Source organism: Myxocyprinus asiaticus, chromosome 42, assembly GCF_019703515.2.
Source record: "Myxocyprinus asiaticus isolate MX2 ecotype Aquarium Trade chromosome 42, UBuf_Myxa_2, whole genome shotgun sequence".
Classification (NCBI taxonomy): domain Eukaryota; kingdom Metazoa; phylum Chordata; class Actinopteri; order Cypriniformes; family Catostomidae; genus Myxocyprinus; species Myxocyprinus asiaticus.
In genome coordinates, this window is record NC_059385.1 from 14,835,939 (window position 1) to 14,855,956 (window position 20,018).

Consider the following 20,018-nt stretch of genomic DNA (forward strand, 5'->3'; position numbering starts at 1 on the left):
TTAATGTTACATATTTTAAATAGAATTAATAATACAAATATTATTTAAAAAAGAGGATATCTGGAGCAGATACAGAGTTTAATTTCACCTCAGGCTGCGCGTGCTGCTTCCCTCTCTCACTCGCGGCGCGCGCAGGAAAATGTCCTCTCGCTAGACAAGCAAACTCAGCAAAGTAGTAATGAAATCACTTCGGTGGTGCGGGAATCGGCTTTCCAAACATTTGAAAGTCCCTATGGATGTTTTCACATTTGAGTCTTCTTTAAATCTGTGCATGCTTGTACGTTATTTTTCCACTGAGCGGGCTTTTTCAAGCGCAAGAAAGACGCCTCAGGTGAGTCAAGTCCCGTCTTTCACTGGACCATGTCGACGGGTTAATTTTGCTCATCCAAAAATGTATGCTTTTGAGTAAGTAGCCTAGAAAATAACTTTTTTTTTTTTTTTTTACATCGTAACCGTTATTGGTTAACATTCTTTACCGAACAGCTGTCATATTAGATCAATGGCTAATACACGACTGCACGTCGTGAAATACGCGCAACTTTTCAGCGCATTTTTTTCTCTCTCATAGATTTGGCTTAGTCTAGCTGTTAATTATTTTCAACAATGTCCTGACTGTTTTAATATGTTAAGTAACTTTTACATGATGATTTCCATTTAGAACAGGCTTTTAATGGTTGTTCCATTGGTCCTGCACTATTCATTCAGTTGTTTTCAATAAATATGTCTGTTAAATATTCGCTAACGTTGATTCAGTGAATGCGTGTCATGTTCTATATTTAAAGTACAATGATCATAATTCAAGGCGAGGACGTCGCAGATAAATGCCCCTTTTCAGTGGAATTTAGCATCGGATTTGGAATAGATTAAGTATTTTAAATGGGTCGCATTAGACTAGTCGACTAGTCGGTTACAAAACTTCCGTTTAAATGACAGTCAAATTAGTCGAAGCGCACATCCCTTTATATATATATATATATATATATATATATATATATATATATATATATATATATATATGTGTGTGTGTGTATATATATATGTGTGTGTATATATATATATGTGTGTATATATATATATGTATATAATATATTATTATTATTATTATTTATTTTTTTTACAATTAAATGCAGAAAATTTGCTATAATATGTAGGATAGTTTTCAAAATATTTTTGCTTCAATCATTTAATGAGGAAATAGACTTTCACAGCCGACTAAAATAGCATGTTTGCATTGTCAATATTTATTGTCAATATTTATATGAAACAGTTGAAGTAGTAATTAATGATAAACAAAAGGTGGAATAAGGATGCACTCAGATTCACCCTGGCCTTATCCCCGACACCCTCATGACATGCATGCACCTTCCAGACTTCTAGGAAGAGCAGCATAGAAACGCTTGACTAAAATCCTTCTAGTGCACTGAAATATTCACTCGCTAAAAAAATCCCACAATGAACCAAAAAAAACAAAAAAAACAGGGATCTTTGTATGTTCGCATACCGGAAACGTTGTCATGTCTTCTGAAGTCTCTCAAGTTGTTAGATGACGAGCACAAGTATAAAACTTTGAAGTCCAAGCCTTATTTTCTCTTTAAGAGATGCTGTTTGTTGTGTCTTTCATTCATAATTACCATGATAGTGAAACAGTCTTTTAACAACTTAAATATTTAAAAGGTTTAAAATACACTCTTATATATTTTTATTTCTTTTTTATGCCATTTATCTGTTACAATAACACTGTACGTTTGAATATCTTAAACGAAAATGAATGATAGTGTCATTTATACAGCGGTGGTGCTGATTAATAACAGCTGCGCTTCAGTGCGCGAGCTCATTAACGTGTCGCAGGTGACTGAGTCATAAGTGTCCCAATGTTTAGTGGATGAACCCCTTGCCAGTGCCAGAATTCGTGTTCACGAAATACTGATTCACGACATAGGGAGCTAGGGAGCTGATTGAGAGACAGGGCAGTCATGTTACACTGGTGCCAGTGCTGTTTGATGACAGTCTCCAACAAAGCCATGACAAGTTTACATGAGTGATTGACAGCAAAGCATACGGGAGAAGTTTCAGAGTGTTACAGCGTGCATCTGCTTAATCCAGAAACATAAATCAGAAAACTATTAACTAAACCCTATTAATTTATTGCTCATAAAGAACATGCAGTTTTTTTGTTTTACTGAAGTTTACTCTGTATTTGTGGTAAAATGAATGATGACTGGAAGTTGAAAGCTGCAAAAATACACCGTTATGATTACAGATATGCACATTGATTGGTTTTGTGGCATTACTATGTATCGCAAAAATTAAAAAAAGTATTGAATTCCATATAGTCCTTTTAATGATGTCTGTTTTAATGAATGGAGAACATTTGTTTGGGCGTTCTCAATGCTGATAGTAGTTGGCTTTGTGCATAATGTATGGACACATTTATGAAAACGTTATGGATGAGAGCTGTGGAAAGCAGTGACTTTATGACCCTAATAAATTCATGAAGCAGCACTGTTATGGCAAAATAAGTGTACACATCACTCAGTCGTGTCGTTGTCTTCCTGGAAGAATGCTTGTTGATAGTGTTAAGTTAAAATATGTGTCCCTTGATCCCTCTCTAGAAGCACAGAGAAATGGCTGGTTGAAAATGTGGTTTTAGTGTGGGTGCTTCCCACATATCTAACGATTAAACAGTGCAGTTTCCTTCAACAGTTGCTCAGAGGAGATAAATGCAGTAAAATTTAGACTTAAGTGAACAATTCAAAAGCAGTTTCTTGCTGTTTTGTTCTTTATTCTTCCATGGAATGATTGCTGTTTGCCTGGAATTGCCATTGAGCAGGCATGGAGAGGGAGTGTTTTGATTTAGACTGCAATCACTGTTGGCCACAGTGAAATGTAATGGTATACATTGCAATTCTAAGATGCACTTGGATGTTCTCCCCGTGTGTCCATTCTTCTAGAATAGATAGTATACTGTTGACGTCACGGCAGCGCCATGTTGTGGGGAGGCACCGATCAAAACAGTTCTTCAGTGCAGTGGGAGAAAGAGTAATGCAAAATATCACGTTTAGTGTAGTTTTTCAAGTTTGGTATAAACTAAAAGTTTATACTATATATAAACTGGACAGTTGTTTTAATTTTAAATGGTAACCAGTTGTGTTGTATAGATGCTGTAATCTGACCAATGGGTGAAGAAACAAAGTAGTGCAAATCAGCACTCTTAGTGAAAAGGGATACTTAGTTAAGTAAGATAAGACAACGAACAGCAGAACTAAATCTATAATAAAAACAGTTTACAGCACATTTACAATGGAGGGGAATCCCACAGTGTTGAACCTGAGAAGACAATAAAAAAAAAAAGCCAAATTTCAGAGTTATATTCTACCATTATTTTGAGCTCAATGATTTCTGGTTTACAAATGCAATACATAGTTCAATGACACAGTATTAACATCTTTTATGTATTTGTACAGAGTAGCATTTGTGTATATAAAGTTTACCTACATCTTTAAGAAGCTGTATCATTTAGCGTGTGTTATAGTGTGTTGTTGTTGTTTTTAACATACCTTTGCGGTGGCAGTAATGTGGTCATCTTTTTGATTGTTCTTTTCCACCAGTAAATGTTTAATGTTCAGCACCAATCCACAGAAGAAATAATGACATGATTCTAGAGACTTGAATGTCTTTATTTCCTGGCATATTTAATTAACAGTGTCCATCGAGTGAAGATATTGATGCACATGGGTAAAATGAGAAGTTTTTTTCTTACAATCGACCTCTGAACTTTATCTTCATATTTATTTTATCCAACGTATTTATATACACTTAGATGTTTTTCACGGTAACATTGCTTCAAATTTCTTTATCTCTTTGGTACTGGAGAAACGCAATGCTTTGTTTACCGGTGTCTCCATCCAAAAGATGTGACTGCAACACTCAATTGATAGACGATGATCGACAAAATCGAGAAATGGCAAAACCATGGATCTGGGAATTTGCTAAATTTATTAACAGTGTCCAGGGTGTGAAACTAGCGTCCGTCAAATGCGACGAGGCTGAATCCAGTTTGCAAGTTCCTCGTCCAAATGTATTTCATGCGCGAGTAATTCTGCTCATCTGCCCAAAACAAGTGGGCGGCCTGTAAGATATCTTGGAGTGACACATGACAAGAAATGCTGTTAGTCACAAACACGCGCTTGAAGAAACACACTATATTATATTTTTAAGAATGGACAAAAGAAAAGCTGTCAATGCTTGTGTCTGATTCACTGTTTGTTCAGAGGCATGAAGCACGCATGTCGGTGTGCAGGGCGAGCCTGTCTCGTGGAAAAAGCACATGTAAAGAGTTTTTACTCTTTTTTTTTTCTCTGTTTATTTAATTGATTTTTTTTTTTCGTTTAAAGTGCAATTTGAATTAAGAAATGTATTTTGTGTATGTGTTTTGTGTTTAAATGAGATAAATTTTTAAAGCAAAATCAATAAAGCAGAAATATTTACCGACCCTCATCAGGGAGGTTGACGATATAATCGTATATTGTGATATTTTTCGAGCTGATTATAGATAAAATATTTTTTACATATCACCCAGCCTTAGGGTGCTGTTAGTCAGAAATAAGATTACAATTACAGCTGCTGCAATTAACTAATTGTGAAAATTGTCAATTACAGCATTCCATTTAGATCTATTCCCATTGCATCAAAATACTGTATTTACAATTGTCAGTGGTTGAGCGAGTATAGTAACATCCCCAGGGAATGTCTACTGCACGACTTGCCTGTTAATGCCCTTTAGCTGTGACTGTATTCAAAGACTAGAAATCTTGTGTCTTATATAGTAATTTTACAATTGTCTTATCATGCTAATTATATATGTAGTATGATTCCTTTAGTTTAATCATCATAAAGTGCTGTATTTTACCTGTTTTGCATTTGTCTTGCATAGGTTAATGGCTGCCTCCAAAAGGCCTCTGAAGGTCTCAGATGAGCGAATCCAAATGTACCTGCAGCGACAGAACCAGCACCTGGCTGCAGCCATCACAGACGGCGACCACGAGCCTGAGGTCGACCCCTATGCCTTCGTCGATGGGGATGTTAAGTTCACCTTCTCAGATAAGAAGGACAAAGCCGGGGGAGATCGAGAACCAGGAAAGAAACACAAGGTGAGAAACTCTCTGGGGCACATCTTGCTAGGGATTCCACAATGCACAGTTCTTTCTTTGAGGCTCAGTGTGAGAGTTGTTTGTAGACACGCAAGAGTGTGTTGGATGGTTTTTCTGGCATTGGTGGAAAAAAGGATAAAGAAATAACAAATGGGCAGAGGCCTCACTTCACTGTGTCAGAGCCTGATGTTTTTGGCCTTGTTGCTTTCGGGTGTCTTTCCTTTCAAACCTCCTTGAAAGTAGAGGGTTCCATTTTGGTATTGAACATCCATTTTCTTAATCCAATCAATTCCTGATTGATAAAATCAGTCAATCATGTTTCACTCACAAATAAGTCACATTACAGAATAGTGTGTCACGGTACCAACATTTCAGTAGTCTGTACCAATACCAGTGAAATTTCATGGTCCTCGATACCAATATCTGTGTAACAGCATAAACATGCTAATATTACAATGTGCTATTGAACACACCCTATTTAAAAAGTTACATTTCATTGTAAATTATAAATTAAAAGAAATGCATGTTTCCTTCAAGTGTTTTTCAATCAAGGATGCATTGCTTAAGTGTTTGTTTTTTCCACAAACTTTTAATCAACAGCAATCTTGCTTGTGATATATTGAATAATTATTATTATTATTTATTATTATCATTACAGTGAATCTTACATTTTACTATATATTTCAGTTTCTTGAATTTCAGGGCTCTAGCTTATATTTTGAAATGTGCTTTTATTATGATGTGTATTTTTTGCCTGAATCTTCACTTTCCGGATAAACAGTTTGCGACACAGAGACTTTTAAGTCACGTCTGAAATCTTATCTCTTTACACTTGCATTTGAGTCTGACAAATGAAATGTAGGACACCATTTTGGAGTGTTTGTATTTTGTTTTAGGTTACTGGTGTTTGTGCATGTGGTAATTTTTAAATGTTATGTTTTAAATTGTATTACTCTAAAGCTCTTTGGTCAACTCTGTTGTTTTAAATACTTTATAAAGTTGAGTTGAGATTAAAGCACAAATGCTGTGATTTAATTATATAAATATATAGTTTACATGTGCTGTGGTTCACAGGAGATTAGTGCTCTGCTCTGTCATCTGATACAACATGTCGTGAATGATTCTCAATATGTTTGAGCGATCTGATTTATACATTCATTCAAAGTACGTATCTCTTCCACACTAAGATTGCAGCCTTTAGCATAGTGCTGCACGATTATGACAAAAAACATTGTTGATTATTACCCTTGATATTGTAATTGTGATTATTAATGATGATTATTTGATGAAATTACTGTGACGTCACTAAGCAGGCAAACATGCTTTCGGATTCTTCAGAACAGCAGTTTATGGGCGGCGCTCCAGTTTCTTTTAAGCATTACATACTGTAATAATGTTTGTTAATGTTACTAAAGGTTATTATAAAGGTGTGTGTATATATATATATATATATATATATATATATATGGTTTAAAGTGAAGAAATATATGTAGGTTCTTTTTGAACTATTGACAAAAACAGTTTTAATTTCAGTCAGTATGCCTGTGTGTCATGTATCATGTTGATATATTCACATCCTCACACATTTAACACACTTCCAAAACTTGAAAAATGTGGCATAAAAATCAAAAACTACCATCAGACATGCAATATGTGTCTTAACTGCTTAAATTATTGGCCCACATACAGTAAATAATAATATTTGTCATATTCAATAGTCAAACTAAACAGCCAATTTAGATTGAACTTCCTTATTTAACATCCCATACTGTGATCTTGTTCACATAACGGTTTGCGAGTTCGTGTGATTCGTTAAAATATAAATCCACCAACAGCCATTATGGGTCAAATAGGTATTTATTTGAGCAGATGCGATAAAGAAGATGGTCCATGAATATGACGTTCAAGACTTTTTCAATGTCCAAAACATCCAAAACAGGCTGACTTCAAAACAAGCCACTTTATACAAGTGCATCTCAATAAATTAGAATGTCGTGGAAAAGTTCATTTATTTCAGTAATTCAACTCAAATTGTGAAACTCGTGTATTAAATAAATTCAATGCACACAGACTGAAGTAGTTTAAGTCTTTGGTTCTTTTAATTGTGATAATTTTGGCTCACATTTAACAAAAACCCACCAATTCACTATCTCAAAAAATTAGAATATGGTGACATGCCAATCAGCTAATCAACTCAAAACACCTGCAAAGGTTTCCTGAGCCTTCAAAATGGTCTCTCAGTTTGGTTCACTAGGCTACACAATCATGGGGAAGACTGCTGATCTGACAGTTGTCCAGAAGACAATCATTGACACCCTTCACAAGGAGGGTAAGCCACAAACATTCATTGCCAAAAAGCTGGCTGTTCACAGAGTGCTGTATCCAAGCATGTTAACAGAAAGTTGAGTGGAAGGAAAAAGTGTGGAAGAAAAAGATGCACAACCAACCAAGAGAACCGCAGCCTTATGATTGTCAAGCAAAATCGATTCAAGAATTTGGGTGAACTTCACAAGGAATGGACTGAGGCTGGGGTCAAGGCATCAAGAGCCACCACACACAGACATGTCAAGGAATTTGGCTACAGTTGTCGTATTCCTCTTGTTAAGCCACTCCTGAACCACAGACAACGTCAGAGGCGTCTTACCTGGGCTAAGGAGAAGAAGAACTGAACTGTTGCCCAGTGGTCCAAAGTCCTCTTTTCATATGAGAGCAAGTTTTGTATTTCATTTGGAAACCAAGGTCCTAGAGTCTGGAGGAAGGGTGGAGAAGCTCATAGCCCAAGTTGCTTGAAGTCCAGTGTTAAGTTTCCACAGTCTGTGATGATCTGGGGTGCAATGTCATCTGCTGGTGTTGGTCCATTGTGTTTTTTGAAAACCAAAGTCACTGCACCCGTTTACCAAGACATTTTGGAGCACTTCATGCTTCCTTCTGCTGACCAGCTTTTTAAAGATGCTGATTTCATTTTCCAGCAGGATTTGGCACCTGCCCACACTGCCAAAAGCACCAAAAGTTGGTTAAATGACCATGGTGTTGGTGTGCTTGACTGGCCAGCAAACTCACCAGACCTGAAGCCCATAGAGAATCTATGGGGTATTGTCAAGAGGAAAATGAGAAACAAAAGACCAAAAAATGCAGATGAGCTGAAGGCCACTGTCAAAGAAACCTGGGCTTCCATACCACCTCAGCAGTGCCACAAACTGATCACCTCCATGCCACGCCGAATTGAGGCAGTAATTAAAGCAAAAGGAGCCCCTACCAAGTATTGAGTACATATACAGTAAATGAACATACTTTCCAGAAGGCCAACAATTCACTAAAAATGTTTTCTTATGATGTATTCTAATTTGTTGAGATAGTGAATTGGTAGGTTTTTGTTAAATGTGAGCCAAAATCATCACAATTAAAAGAACCAAAGACTTAAACTACTTCAGTCTGTGTGCATTGAATTTATTTAATACACGAGTTTCACAATTTGAGTTGAATTACTGAAATAAATGAACTTCTCCACGACATTCTAATTTATTGAGATGCACCTGTAGTTGTTTAATACATAAATACTGTTATTCTTTTTTAATAAACTTTATGCAAAAATCGAGCAATGCAACAATATGCAAACTCTGCCATGTTCAGATCCCAGTTCAGCTCGAGCTCACTGACACAGAGTTCTGCACTCACAAATGCTCTCATAATAAATATAGCTGTTTAAACAACACAATAAATCAGTTATTTATTGCATTGCTTGTTTGCGGTTTGTTTACCTTCCTCCTTCGGTAAATAAAATGGCACAACATGCAACGAATTGAAAATAATAAAAAATTGCTCACCTTTGTTCTACAGCTTCTTTTCAAGTGTCAGATTATGTTTCTTTAGCACTAATTTGTGTGCCATCGCAAACAGAGATGAAACGTATTGTAAGCAAGCATCTGGACGTCAGACTATTTAAAACTTGCACATAAGGATTGGTTGTCATGACTGATTGGACTGTAGACGCACTGCATCTCTGATTGCCCATTGTCATTTCATTGCTCAACGCACACGGGATTGGTTAGAAACTCAACCGCTGTAAAAGCACGTTCTAAATAGAAACCATTAACGCAACAGGAGTAGACTTGAATTGAATAATCGTCAGTTTTCACTATTACATAATTATGACAGCCATAATCATAATCGCGATTAGTTTTTTTATTAATCGTGCAGCCCTACTTTAACGGTTTAATAAGTTACACTAGGACGTCACATTTTTAATTAGATTAATTGTCCATTTCAGTATAAGGAGTAACAGAGCACGTGCTCAAAATGAGCATTTTAAAGCAGTCGTGTGTCAGTCATACTGCACGCTGGTACCAGATTGAGTCGGTGCTCGGTACTGCAGGAACACTGGTATCGTTACATCTTTTTTATTTTAGTATTGACTTGGTACTGAAGTACAGGTACTTTTGACAACGCTATTACAGAAGTAAAATGGGTTACGAATGCAGTTTTATGTTGACTTTAAGGATCAATTATTTAAGTCTCTATGGAAAAGAATCTTTAGTAAACCTCCCGTTCCCAATGCAAAAAGGAAATTTTGTAGGCACAGTTTCTCCCTTGGCAGTGTGTAGCGTGTAGTATGCTGGCATCAAGATCGCTCTTCAGCTCATAGGATATTCCCGTCTAAGATCTCAAACTGACACCCCCAAACATGGTGGAAAGCGGAGGAATAGAGGGGGTGAGGACAGGCTCTCCTATTTCTGTTGGTGTCTCGCACACTTTTTGCTTCTTTGTCTGGCAGCTGCGGTGGCCATTGGTTATAACACGCAAACAAAAATCAGCTTGTTTTTCAGTCAATTTTCCTTCTGTACTCCTGTCTCTGTACTGTTTCTCCAATGCTTTGAAAGCGAGCTTTTTCCCCGTGCCCACTCTCAGAATTACACTTAATTTATCTGCGTCTTAGTAAGCTTACAGCCTCCAACTCTTTTGCAGTCACTGGAGAGGTTTGTTTAGTAATATGGGCCATATGGTGCAACACAACCCCATAACATGCAGCATTCATTTGTGCGAAAAAATACATGGTCTACATAGAAAATTGCCGCCTCAACTCCTGTACTCCACCCCAGGGTTCTGCTATCGATTACGGGCCGGAGTGATTTGCATGTACAAGCTTTTATTATGGTGTTGGTCATTAGGATGTGGAGTGTGTGTACGGAGGAACAGATTACACCCTTTATGCAGAGAGACGGCCTACGGCGTAATGAAATTATGCACGATGTAATGAATCCCTGCATAGCATGTGGCTTGCATCGTAATGGTGGCTTTAGGATGCCGAGATTGCAAGAGGTGCAGGCTAAGGGTCTGGGGTGGGCTTCTGAGGCACAGAGGGGAAAGCCACAGTCTTCAGTCCCATTAGTCAGTGCTGTTATCTTATATTGCAATGCTATTTATTATGCTCTGCGTGGAAGATATAATTTGGTGGCAAAATATAAACATGTTTCACTCCCCACTCCTTCCCTCCCTCTGGTGTTTCTCTTAGCTTTTACTCTCCCTTTCTTATTTAACTCTCTTTCTAATTGGTTGGCACCTTCTGAGTGATCGTTAACCAATACGAACATGTGATTGCGACCAACACACTCGCGGCTGTTTGCATTTAGTGTTTTTGGGGACTGGGCATGTTGAGAAGTTAACCAGTGTGTGTGTGTGTGCATTTCTTAAATGTTGAGGAGTTCATGTTTTGGTTTTCCCGGTAAGCATAATGTAATCACAGAAGATTTTTAATCCAACATGGTCTTCAATGCATTACTACAAAGTCCAAAACACTCTGCAATCTGCCAAATGCAAGTAAAATATTGCTTTGGTGAGTAGGCTAAACAAAATGGAATTTACTGGCCAGTTGGAATATATAGTTAAGTTTATATAGCATGAATGATGTCGTAAAAAAAACTCCAAGTGATGACACATTCCTGGTGTTAAGCAACCAACATTTGAGAAACAAAATCACAGTAGATCTTGACATTTTTATGACAGGTGGCGTTTCAGAAAGAGACATGATAATATATGATGATGATGCTAAATATTTCCTTTGTTACAGGAACAACAAAATAAATGGGTGTTTCTTCATCTTAGGGCAGTTTCATTTTCCATCAAGCTGTAATTTGGCCAAATTATGCAAAATGTGTGAAAAAAATTTTTAATTGTGTATTTAGGATACATGAAATTTTAGCTGTGCAGTTAGCCTTAGTAAGACAAAGGAGTAGAACTTTTTTATTTCCATCACCTTTCCACCATAGAAAATCTCCTGTGATGCGTGTATATGTTGGACATTGTTAGTAGACAAAAACTAATGTATTTTCCGGAATATAAGTCACGTTGTTTTTCATCTGAAAGGCCCTGCGACTTATAGTTCAAAGTGACTTGTATACATAATTTATAATTAACTTATGTCAGCTGGTCAAACACATGCACACCAAAACAGATGAAAACATCAGTCATAGAGATTGTAGAAGCATTTTAAAGTTGCCAATTCAGAGTATTTTGCCTTTCAAAAGTACTTTATAAATATTTTGTCCATCATAAACATTATTGTTTTAACAAACCCTAAACCACTGTCAAACGCTACTCACATGCACACAAAATGATGTTTCATCACACTCGTAGAAAAAACACTGTGAACCGGATAATTAATACATTGCAATGAGTGTTGCAAATATCAGAAATATCCACAGTCGCTAATGTTAATGAATGAATAGAATACAACAGGCACACTATTTTACTCTCAGACTAAAAGCTGTTTATTTGTGCACAGCATAGAGTTACAGATGTTATAAACAGATGTGGCTTAATTGTTGCGTTTCTTACATGAGACATAAAAAGTATATGATAAACTGTTACACACTGTTACTTAAAGCAAATTCTCCCATTTAAAACAAGTCCAAAAACACTGTGATACAATGTGTAGATTCTGAGGTACTGTAATCTTTACAGAGTGTGTTTGTTTGGCATCTGAACTGGTTAAGGGAAGTCTGGAGGCTGCTCCTGGGTCCTGTTGCTTGCTGAATGCAACCTCTGTCAGTGTTACTTACACAGACTTTTTGTTTTCTCTCAATAGCGCGATTTTGACCCAGTGCAACTTTATTTTCGGAAAATACGGTAAATGGAAAATAAATCGTGAGAGTGAGAAAAAGGTTTTAATGAGACTTAACTTTATAGAAATCCATTGTGCTAAAAGTGACCAAAGTTGAAGAAACACCCATATATATTTTAATAAGAATGTAAAATACAGTTTGATGACCAGTAAGAAATATTAATGGCCAGAGAATTCATCTGCCATAGAAGTAAATTTTGTACTCTGTACTGCATATCTATTACATGATCTGTGCATATCTGTAAATTGTATGATGGATCTGTCAGTCCTTTACACAATTTCCTGTTTTCTTTCACTCTCTCACAGGGAGAAGACGGCAGTGCTACTCTGTCAGATGGTAAGAATTGTACCTCTTTTTCCACTCCAGTAATATCAGTGACTCTCCTGTGAAACCGTCTGAAACCCTGAGTCTGTTTGTTTTATTTGAATTTGTTTCCCCTTGACAGCCTGGGTCAGTTTAGTGTATTGTTGCCCATAAAGGTTAAATGTGTTGAGGGAAAGGGCTCATCCTGATGTGGTCTCACTATAGGCCCAGTGTGTTAAGTTCTCTCTCTCTCTCTCTCTCTCTCTCTCTCTCTCTCTCTCTCTCACTCTCTCACTCTCACTCAGATGCTCAGCATGCTGCAGCTCATAATCGGGCTGCTTCCACCAGTCTCATACATGATTCAGACCTGGCAGTCTCCATCAAAGACCTGGACAACCTCTTCAACTCGGACGAGGATGAGCAAGCAGTCAGTATCAAGCTTTTTTTTCTTTCTTTTCTCTGTCTCCATCTTCCTCCAATGGCTTTATTTCACTGTGGCAATTTGCCAAATAAGCTGAGTTTATATTCATATGGTTTGACGTGTTGGCTCGGAGAGTATCACCACACACAGTAAAGAGATAATGATTAATGCAATCAATATATCATTAAAATAATTACTGGTAAAATTACCTTTAAGTGTAGGTTGCAATGGAAATTTATTTCTGTAGGAAAATAAAATTTTTATTAAGTCATATTTTAGTTTTTTTCTAATTTAGTTTATTTCTTCACAGCCTGGATCACGAAGAGCTGTAAATGGAGTAGATGAGAAGTTTGGCAGCAAGGAATCAAAGCCAGCCACACTGGACCCTGTCTCCTGTATAAGTGAGCACAGTCTCCCATCTAGAAAAATACAACATTTACTGTCAGTCAATTTACCCGTTGTACTGACCTCTGCTGGCCACTCCGATAAACGCTACAATGCTCACATTCAAGCACGTTGTGCTCAGTCCAGATTTACTAAATGGGTAGTTGACATCAGAAGTTGACATGTCCTGTGGTGTTTAAGTTTTAAATAGTATAATGCTTATTCTTATATGCATGTAGCTTTTGTGAGACAACATGCAATATTTGTACTTTAAAGGGGTCATGACATAATGAATACAATTTTCCTTGGTATTTTGACATATAAGAGGTCATTGTACTATTAAAACATAATGTAGCCTAAGTTTTAGAACTCAAAGCTTCCCCTCCAGTCCAAAAAGAGCATTTATTGATTCCACCCTGCAAAAGAGACTCGTTTTGAAATCGGCTACATTGTGACTTCACAGTGTAGTGTCATTTGCATAGTCCCTCTCCTCCACAACATGCATGATCATTGCGGTGGGTGATTTGACAGAAAGAGAAAGCGACTGGGGTGCTGCAACACTGAAATTGGTACTGTTGTAACTAGTTTGCTTTTAACCTGCGAAAAGAGTAAAGTTAGTTCCCCAGAAGTTGTTGTGTTCCTTGTTGTGGAAATACTGTATCTCTACATAGCCTTCTAAATGATCCCAATGTTAGGAATGAGTATATAATTCAAGAGTTCAGATTCAAATATTTTGAAGGTTTGAGGTTGTTTAGTACTCTATCACTGTCACTACTTCCTCCCTTCATCCTTCAACTTCCATATCATCTTTTCCTCTCCCCGTCCTTCCCTCAGGCACGGCCGATCTGCACCAGATGTTCCCTACGCCTCCCTCTCTGGAGCAGCACATCATGGGTTACTCCCCCATGAACATGGGCAGTAAAGAGTATGGCTGCATGGAGCCGGGCTCAGGCCTCAACACCCTAGATGGCACCTCTGCACTGGGTGGCCAGTTTAAGATCGAGGTAGAGGAGAGCTTCTGCAGCCCCAGACCTTCTGAAATCAAGGTGAGACTAGTTCAACTGCTACACCATGCCCTTAACATGCATAATCCAACAAGGTTCCGAAAAGGAAATGGTACAGAATGCAACAATTTCAGTCAATCAGAATTAATTTAATGTTTAAATTATAGCTGTGGGGAGTAAGATTATAATTGTGAGCGGGGCTATGCAGTGCAGCACAAAGAATTATATTCACTGACAAAATGTCATTGTGATGTTGTTGTGTTCTTTATTTGTAAGTTGCTTCACATAAAAGTACCCGCTAAATAAATAAATCTAGTACACAGTGTTAGTGTGTCATACGTTTGTCTTGGCTCACCTCACTAAAGGATTTTTTTGTGGGGAAATAGATAATCAAAGATCTATTGTGTTGCAATTAAAGTGTGTATTGATTCATTTAAGTGCTTCCACTGTGAATCATCATGCCACCTTGATGTTAAATATGGACCGACACCCTAGCAAATGAATGTGTTTCTCTTTCACACTCTTTTTGTCTGTGTTCAGGACTTCTCATTTGTATACAAGCCGGAGTTGTGTCAGCCATTCGTGGGCTGTTCCATGTTTGCCCCCTTAAAATCTCTGCCCAGTCAGTGCCTGCCTCCTATCAAACTGCCCGATGAGTGTGCGTACAGGCCCAGCTGGACGGTGGGAAAACTGGAGCTACTCAGTTCTGTACCTCCTATGACCATCTTCAGCAAGGACGGGTGAGTTTCTAACATGCATCAAAAAACAAACTCCTAGGATGACACAAATAAACTTAATCCTTGTGGTTTAGCTGTATGACCAACACACCAGAGCCAACAACCTCAGCCATTATGTATATCAACACACACAAATGCACAGACAATTTTTTGCAAGCACTCATTTTAATACTGTAGCCTAAGATTTAGAACTCAAAGCTTCCTCAGCATTTATTGTTTCCATCCTGCAAAAAGACTCGTTTTAAAATCGGTTACATTGTGACTTCACAGTGTAGTGTCATTTGCATAGTCCCTATCCTCCAAAACATACAGTTGAAAAGTTTACATACACCTTAGCCAAATACATTTAAACTCAGTTTTTCACAATTCCTGTCATTTTATCGTAGAAAACATTCCCTGTCTTAGGTCAGTTAGGATCACTACTTTATTTTAAGAATGTGAAATGTCAGAATAATAGTAGAGAGAATGATTTATTTCAGCTTTTATTACTTTCATCACATTCCCACAGGGTAAGAAGTTTACATACACTTTGTTAGTATTTGGTAGCATTGCCTTTAAATTATTTAACTTGGTTCAAACGTTTTGGGTAGCCTTCCACAAGCTTCTCACAATAAGTTGCTGGAATTTTTGCCCATTCCTCCAGACAGAACTGGTGTAACTGAGTCAGGTTTGTAGGCCTCCTTGCTCACACACGCTTTTTCAGTTCTGCCCACAAATTTTCTATCAGATTGAGGTCAGGGCTTTGTGATGGCCACTCCCAATACGTTGACTTTGTTGTCCTTAAGCCATTTTGCCACATATTTGAAAGTATGCTTGGGGTCATTGTCCATTTGGAAGACCCATTTGTGACCGAGCTTTAACTTCATGGCTGATGTCTTGAGATGTTGCTTCAATATATCCACATAATTTTCCTTCCTCATGATGCCATCTATTTTGTGAAGTGCATCAGTCCCTTCTGCAGCAAAGCACCCCCACAACATGATGCTGCCACCCCCATGCTTCACGGTTGGGATGGTGTTCTTCGGCTTGCAAGCCTCACCCTTTTTCCTCCAAACATAATGATGGTCATTATGGCCAAACGGTTCCATTTTTCTTTCATCAGATTAGAGGAAGTTTCTCCAAAAAGTAAGATCTTTTTCCCCATGTGCACTTGCAAACTGTAGTCTGGCTTTTTTTAATGGCGGTTTTGGAGCAGTGGATTCTTCCTTGCTGAGCAGCCTTTCAGGTTATATCGATATAGGACTAGTTTTACTGTGGATATAGATACTTGTCTACCTGTTTCCTCCAGCATCTTCACATGGTCCTGCTGTTGTTCTGGGATTGATTTGCACTTTTCGCACCAAACTACGTTCAACTCTAGGAGACAGAATGCGTCTCCTTCCTGAGCGGTATGATGGCTGCGTGGTCCCATGGTATTTATACTTGTGTACTATTGTTTGTACAGATGAACGTGGTACCTTCAGGCATTTGAAAATTGCTCCCAAGGATGAACCAGACTTGTGGAGATCCACAATTGTTTTTTTTTCTGAGGTCTTCAGAAATTTCTTTTGATTTTCCCATGATGTCAAGCAAAGAGGCACTGAGTTTGAAGGTAGGCCTTAAAATACATCCAGAGGTACACCTCCAATTCAGTACACCTCCTATCAGAAGCTAACTGACTAATTGTCTAAAGGCTTGACATCATTTTCTGGAATTTTCCAAGCTGCTTAAAGGCACAGTTAACTTAGTGTATGTAAACTTCTGACCCACTGGAATTGTGATTAATACAATTAAATTAATCACAATTATTACAGATTGTTTCACAATTAAAAGTGAAGCAATCTGTCTGTAAACAATTGTTGGAAAAATTACTCATGTCATGCACAAAGTAGATGTCCTAAACGACTTGCCAAAACTATAGTTTGCTAATATTAAATCTGTGGAGTGATTAAAAAATGAGTTTTAATGACTTCAACCTAAGTGAATGTAAATTTCTGTTTTCAACCGTACTTAATCGTTGCGGCGGGTGAGTTGACAGAAAGAGAAACACAGTGAGCCAGCAACCTCAGCCATTATGTATATCAACACACACAAATGCACAATTTTTTTTTTTTTTGCATGCACTAAGAGGGTGAATCTCACAAAGAAATGCCCAGATCTTATTTCACCTCAAAATCAAGCACATTTACCCCACAATTTCTCAATTCTTTAATGTGTGAAAATCTCATTCTCATTACTGTAATACAGAAATGAAAGTCATCATGTGCAAACACAATGATTTACTTAATTAAAATTAGCATAAATTAAACTCAATACAACAAGTACTACCATAATACCAAGTGCACCATGTATAATTACAATACTACTTTACAATGTAAATATATCTGAATTTATTTTGCATTGCAGTGGTCTACTTACAATATGGGGGAGGGTGGTGTTCGGGAATGAGCTTAATTGTCATGAAAATGTCACAATGCTAATTTTAATGGTCCCAAATAGGACCTAAAAATAAAACTTTTCTATATGCACATTTTTGTATTTGCACATGTAAATGCCAATTCACATGTTCTATGCAGTTATTTACACCTACACACCTCTTGTTATTAGTAATGGAAGATAGAGAATAAAAGCGCAGAACAGGTGTTAATGCTCTGGTAATTAGACTGTCAAATCCATCTGTTTCCACTGCAGTCCCTCTATTTCCTTATATTTAGAGACATTTATCACAAAGTTTCTTCACTGTCTAAACTGAACCTGCTCTCTCTCTGTTTCTCATCGACCAGTTTATTTGAATAGCTGGTGTTTGCTCAGACAGGCGCATCTGATTGCTATTCACACAGTGTTTTTCATAATCTCGTCTAGGGGTGCACCGATCGATCGGCCACCGATCGAAATCGGCCGATATTCGTCTTAAATCCGTGATCGGCCGATCGTGCCTAGAATCAGGGCCGATCTTTTTTGCAGCACGCAAGGAATCACACATACACACTGCTCCTCTAATGAATGAGTGCTTTCTCAGCCCTTGAAGCATGACAGAGTGGCCTTTGGAGGGTGAGTTGTTGGCAATTCTAAGCATTCACGAATTTAAACTTTCAGACATGATGTAATTCACATGAATATGCCGTTTTGTTTTTAAAAATGTGTAAGAATTACACATGTATGAATATTAAGTTGCCCATTTTCTAGAGTCATTGCGGTAGTTATTCTGACTCGCTGTACTGTGAGCAGGAAGAGGATAAAGAGACTGCTAATGGGCATAAAAACTAAATAACAACAAATACACATAAAAATCTGAGTATATGTGATGTATCGTGAGTCGTGACTATCAGATGTTTGTTGAGCGATAGAAACTCTGAGCGATCATGAGTGCTTTTAGCTTTAATCTCTTGAACATGAGCGCGCTCGGTGTCAATCAAACATGCGGCTCTCCAGGTGCTCTCAATATCTCATCATCAGTCACTCATCTCAGCGCTATTCTGTTAGGATCCCAAATTAAATCAGATTAATGTTGGTCACAATACTACTAATAACAGATGTAATTGTTTAACCTTCAATAACGGCATTGCGTCTTCACGCATTTGATTAATAATTAGTGATTTGTGTTACAAGATGCAAAAGACTGTAAGCAAATCATAGATATTCATGATTTCTCACTGGAGCAGTTTTAGAACTTGTAATGGATATATTTTTCTTATTTTTGAAAGTATCTCTGCTGTGTGTGATGCTCTCGTGTTTTTTGGTTGCCAGTATGTCACAGTGACCGTTTGATATTGGCAACAGAACTATTAATAACTGTTTTCAGTACAAATAAATGTTAGCAATTCACAATTAATGTCATTTTAATGTCATTTTGGTTACACTTAATGAAAAGGTTTCATTTCTTTAACATTAGTTAATGCATTAGGTGTCATGAACAAGGAACAATATATTTTTACAGCATTTATGAATCATAATGTTAGTTAATAAAAATACAATTGTTCATTGTTAGTTCATAGTGCATTAACTAATACAACTTTTTATTTAAAAAATGTATTAGTATATGTTGTAACTAACATTAATTTCATTAGTTTGTGTTAACTACAGCAATGTTGTTAAATAATGCTAACAAATGGAACCATTTTGTAAAGTGTTACTGTAATTTTACTGTGTGTGGCATAAACTTACAACTGCAGAATATAACTTGCAAAAGTGTGGCAAAGGGCAATTTAAGAAAAAATTATCGGCCGATCTTAGTGTTAAAAAATCGGAGATTGGTATCGACGTCAAATTTCCTGATCGGTGCACCACTAATCTCGTCTTCTGGATTGCTTTTCGTGTGATGTGATGTACCTGTGTCAGGGTAAACTTTCAGCTACACTCTTTAATTTTGTTTGTTTGAAGTGTACGAGTCGTGCTGTTGAAATTTATTGCCTCTTTATACCACAATGATATCAAAGCAGATGAAAAAATAATCAAATAGAATGTATTATTACTGTTCTTACTCTTATCTCAGGGCTGTGTGGTGCAGCAAAAAGAACAGTGTATTCTTGGATGATGTTTGATGTGAGGAGATCTGTGAAATTTAGGGAGGAGGGGTGGTGCGGGGATTGGTCGATGACAGGGTGATAAGTGTGGTCGTAAAGTCTATGTTTGTTAAAGTCAGTCTTAAAGCTCTGAATGAGCTGGTTCTTTCTAACCCACAGCATCTGGCGGAGAGGGCCATGCCTTCAAACAGGGGACCTTCACACGCCTACCTGCTTTTCAAAGGCCACCGGGAGCCACACTCAGCATTCTCACACTCCAACACATACACACAGTCCATGTGGCACAAGCTGTGCTTTCATTTCTTGCACAGCTGCCTGTTTTACCATCTGTCTAAAAACAAATTCCAGCCCTCCCTCCTGGAGGTTTTCTTAGGATAATAGTGCTGTGCTGCATCTCAT

The 20,018-nt window shown here is 37.5% G+C and overlaps 1 protein-coding gene across 3 annotated transcripts in view; it reads left to right on the forward strand.

Annotated features, from left to right (window-relative positions):
• Window positions 1–20,018, forward strand: part of LOC127432502 (mediator of RNA polymerase II transcription subunit 13-like) — a 138,851-nt gene that overhangs the window by 95,406 nt on the left and 23,427 nt on the right. For all 3 annotated transcript variants that reach the window (XM_051683644.1, XM_051683645.1, XM_051683646.1), the window contains exons 10-15: window positions 4,934–5,150; window positions 12,574–12,604; window positions 12,877–12,998; window positions 13,303–13,393; window positions 14,211–14,422; window positions 14,921–15,120. In XM_051683644.1, coding sequence (XP_051539604.1) covers window positions 4,934–5,150; window positions 12,574–12,604; window positions 12,877–12,998; window positions 13,303–13,393; window positions 14,211–14,422; window positions 14,921–15,120 — 873 coding nt within the window. The remainder of the gene's footprint in view (window positions 1–4,933; window positions 5,151–12,573; window positions 12,605–12,876; window positions 12,999–13,302; window positions 13,394–14,210; window positions 14,423–14,920; window positions 15,121–20,018) is intronic.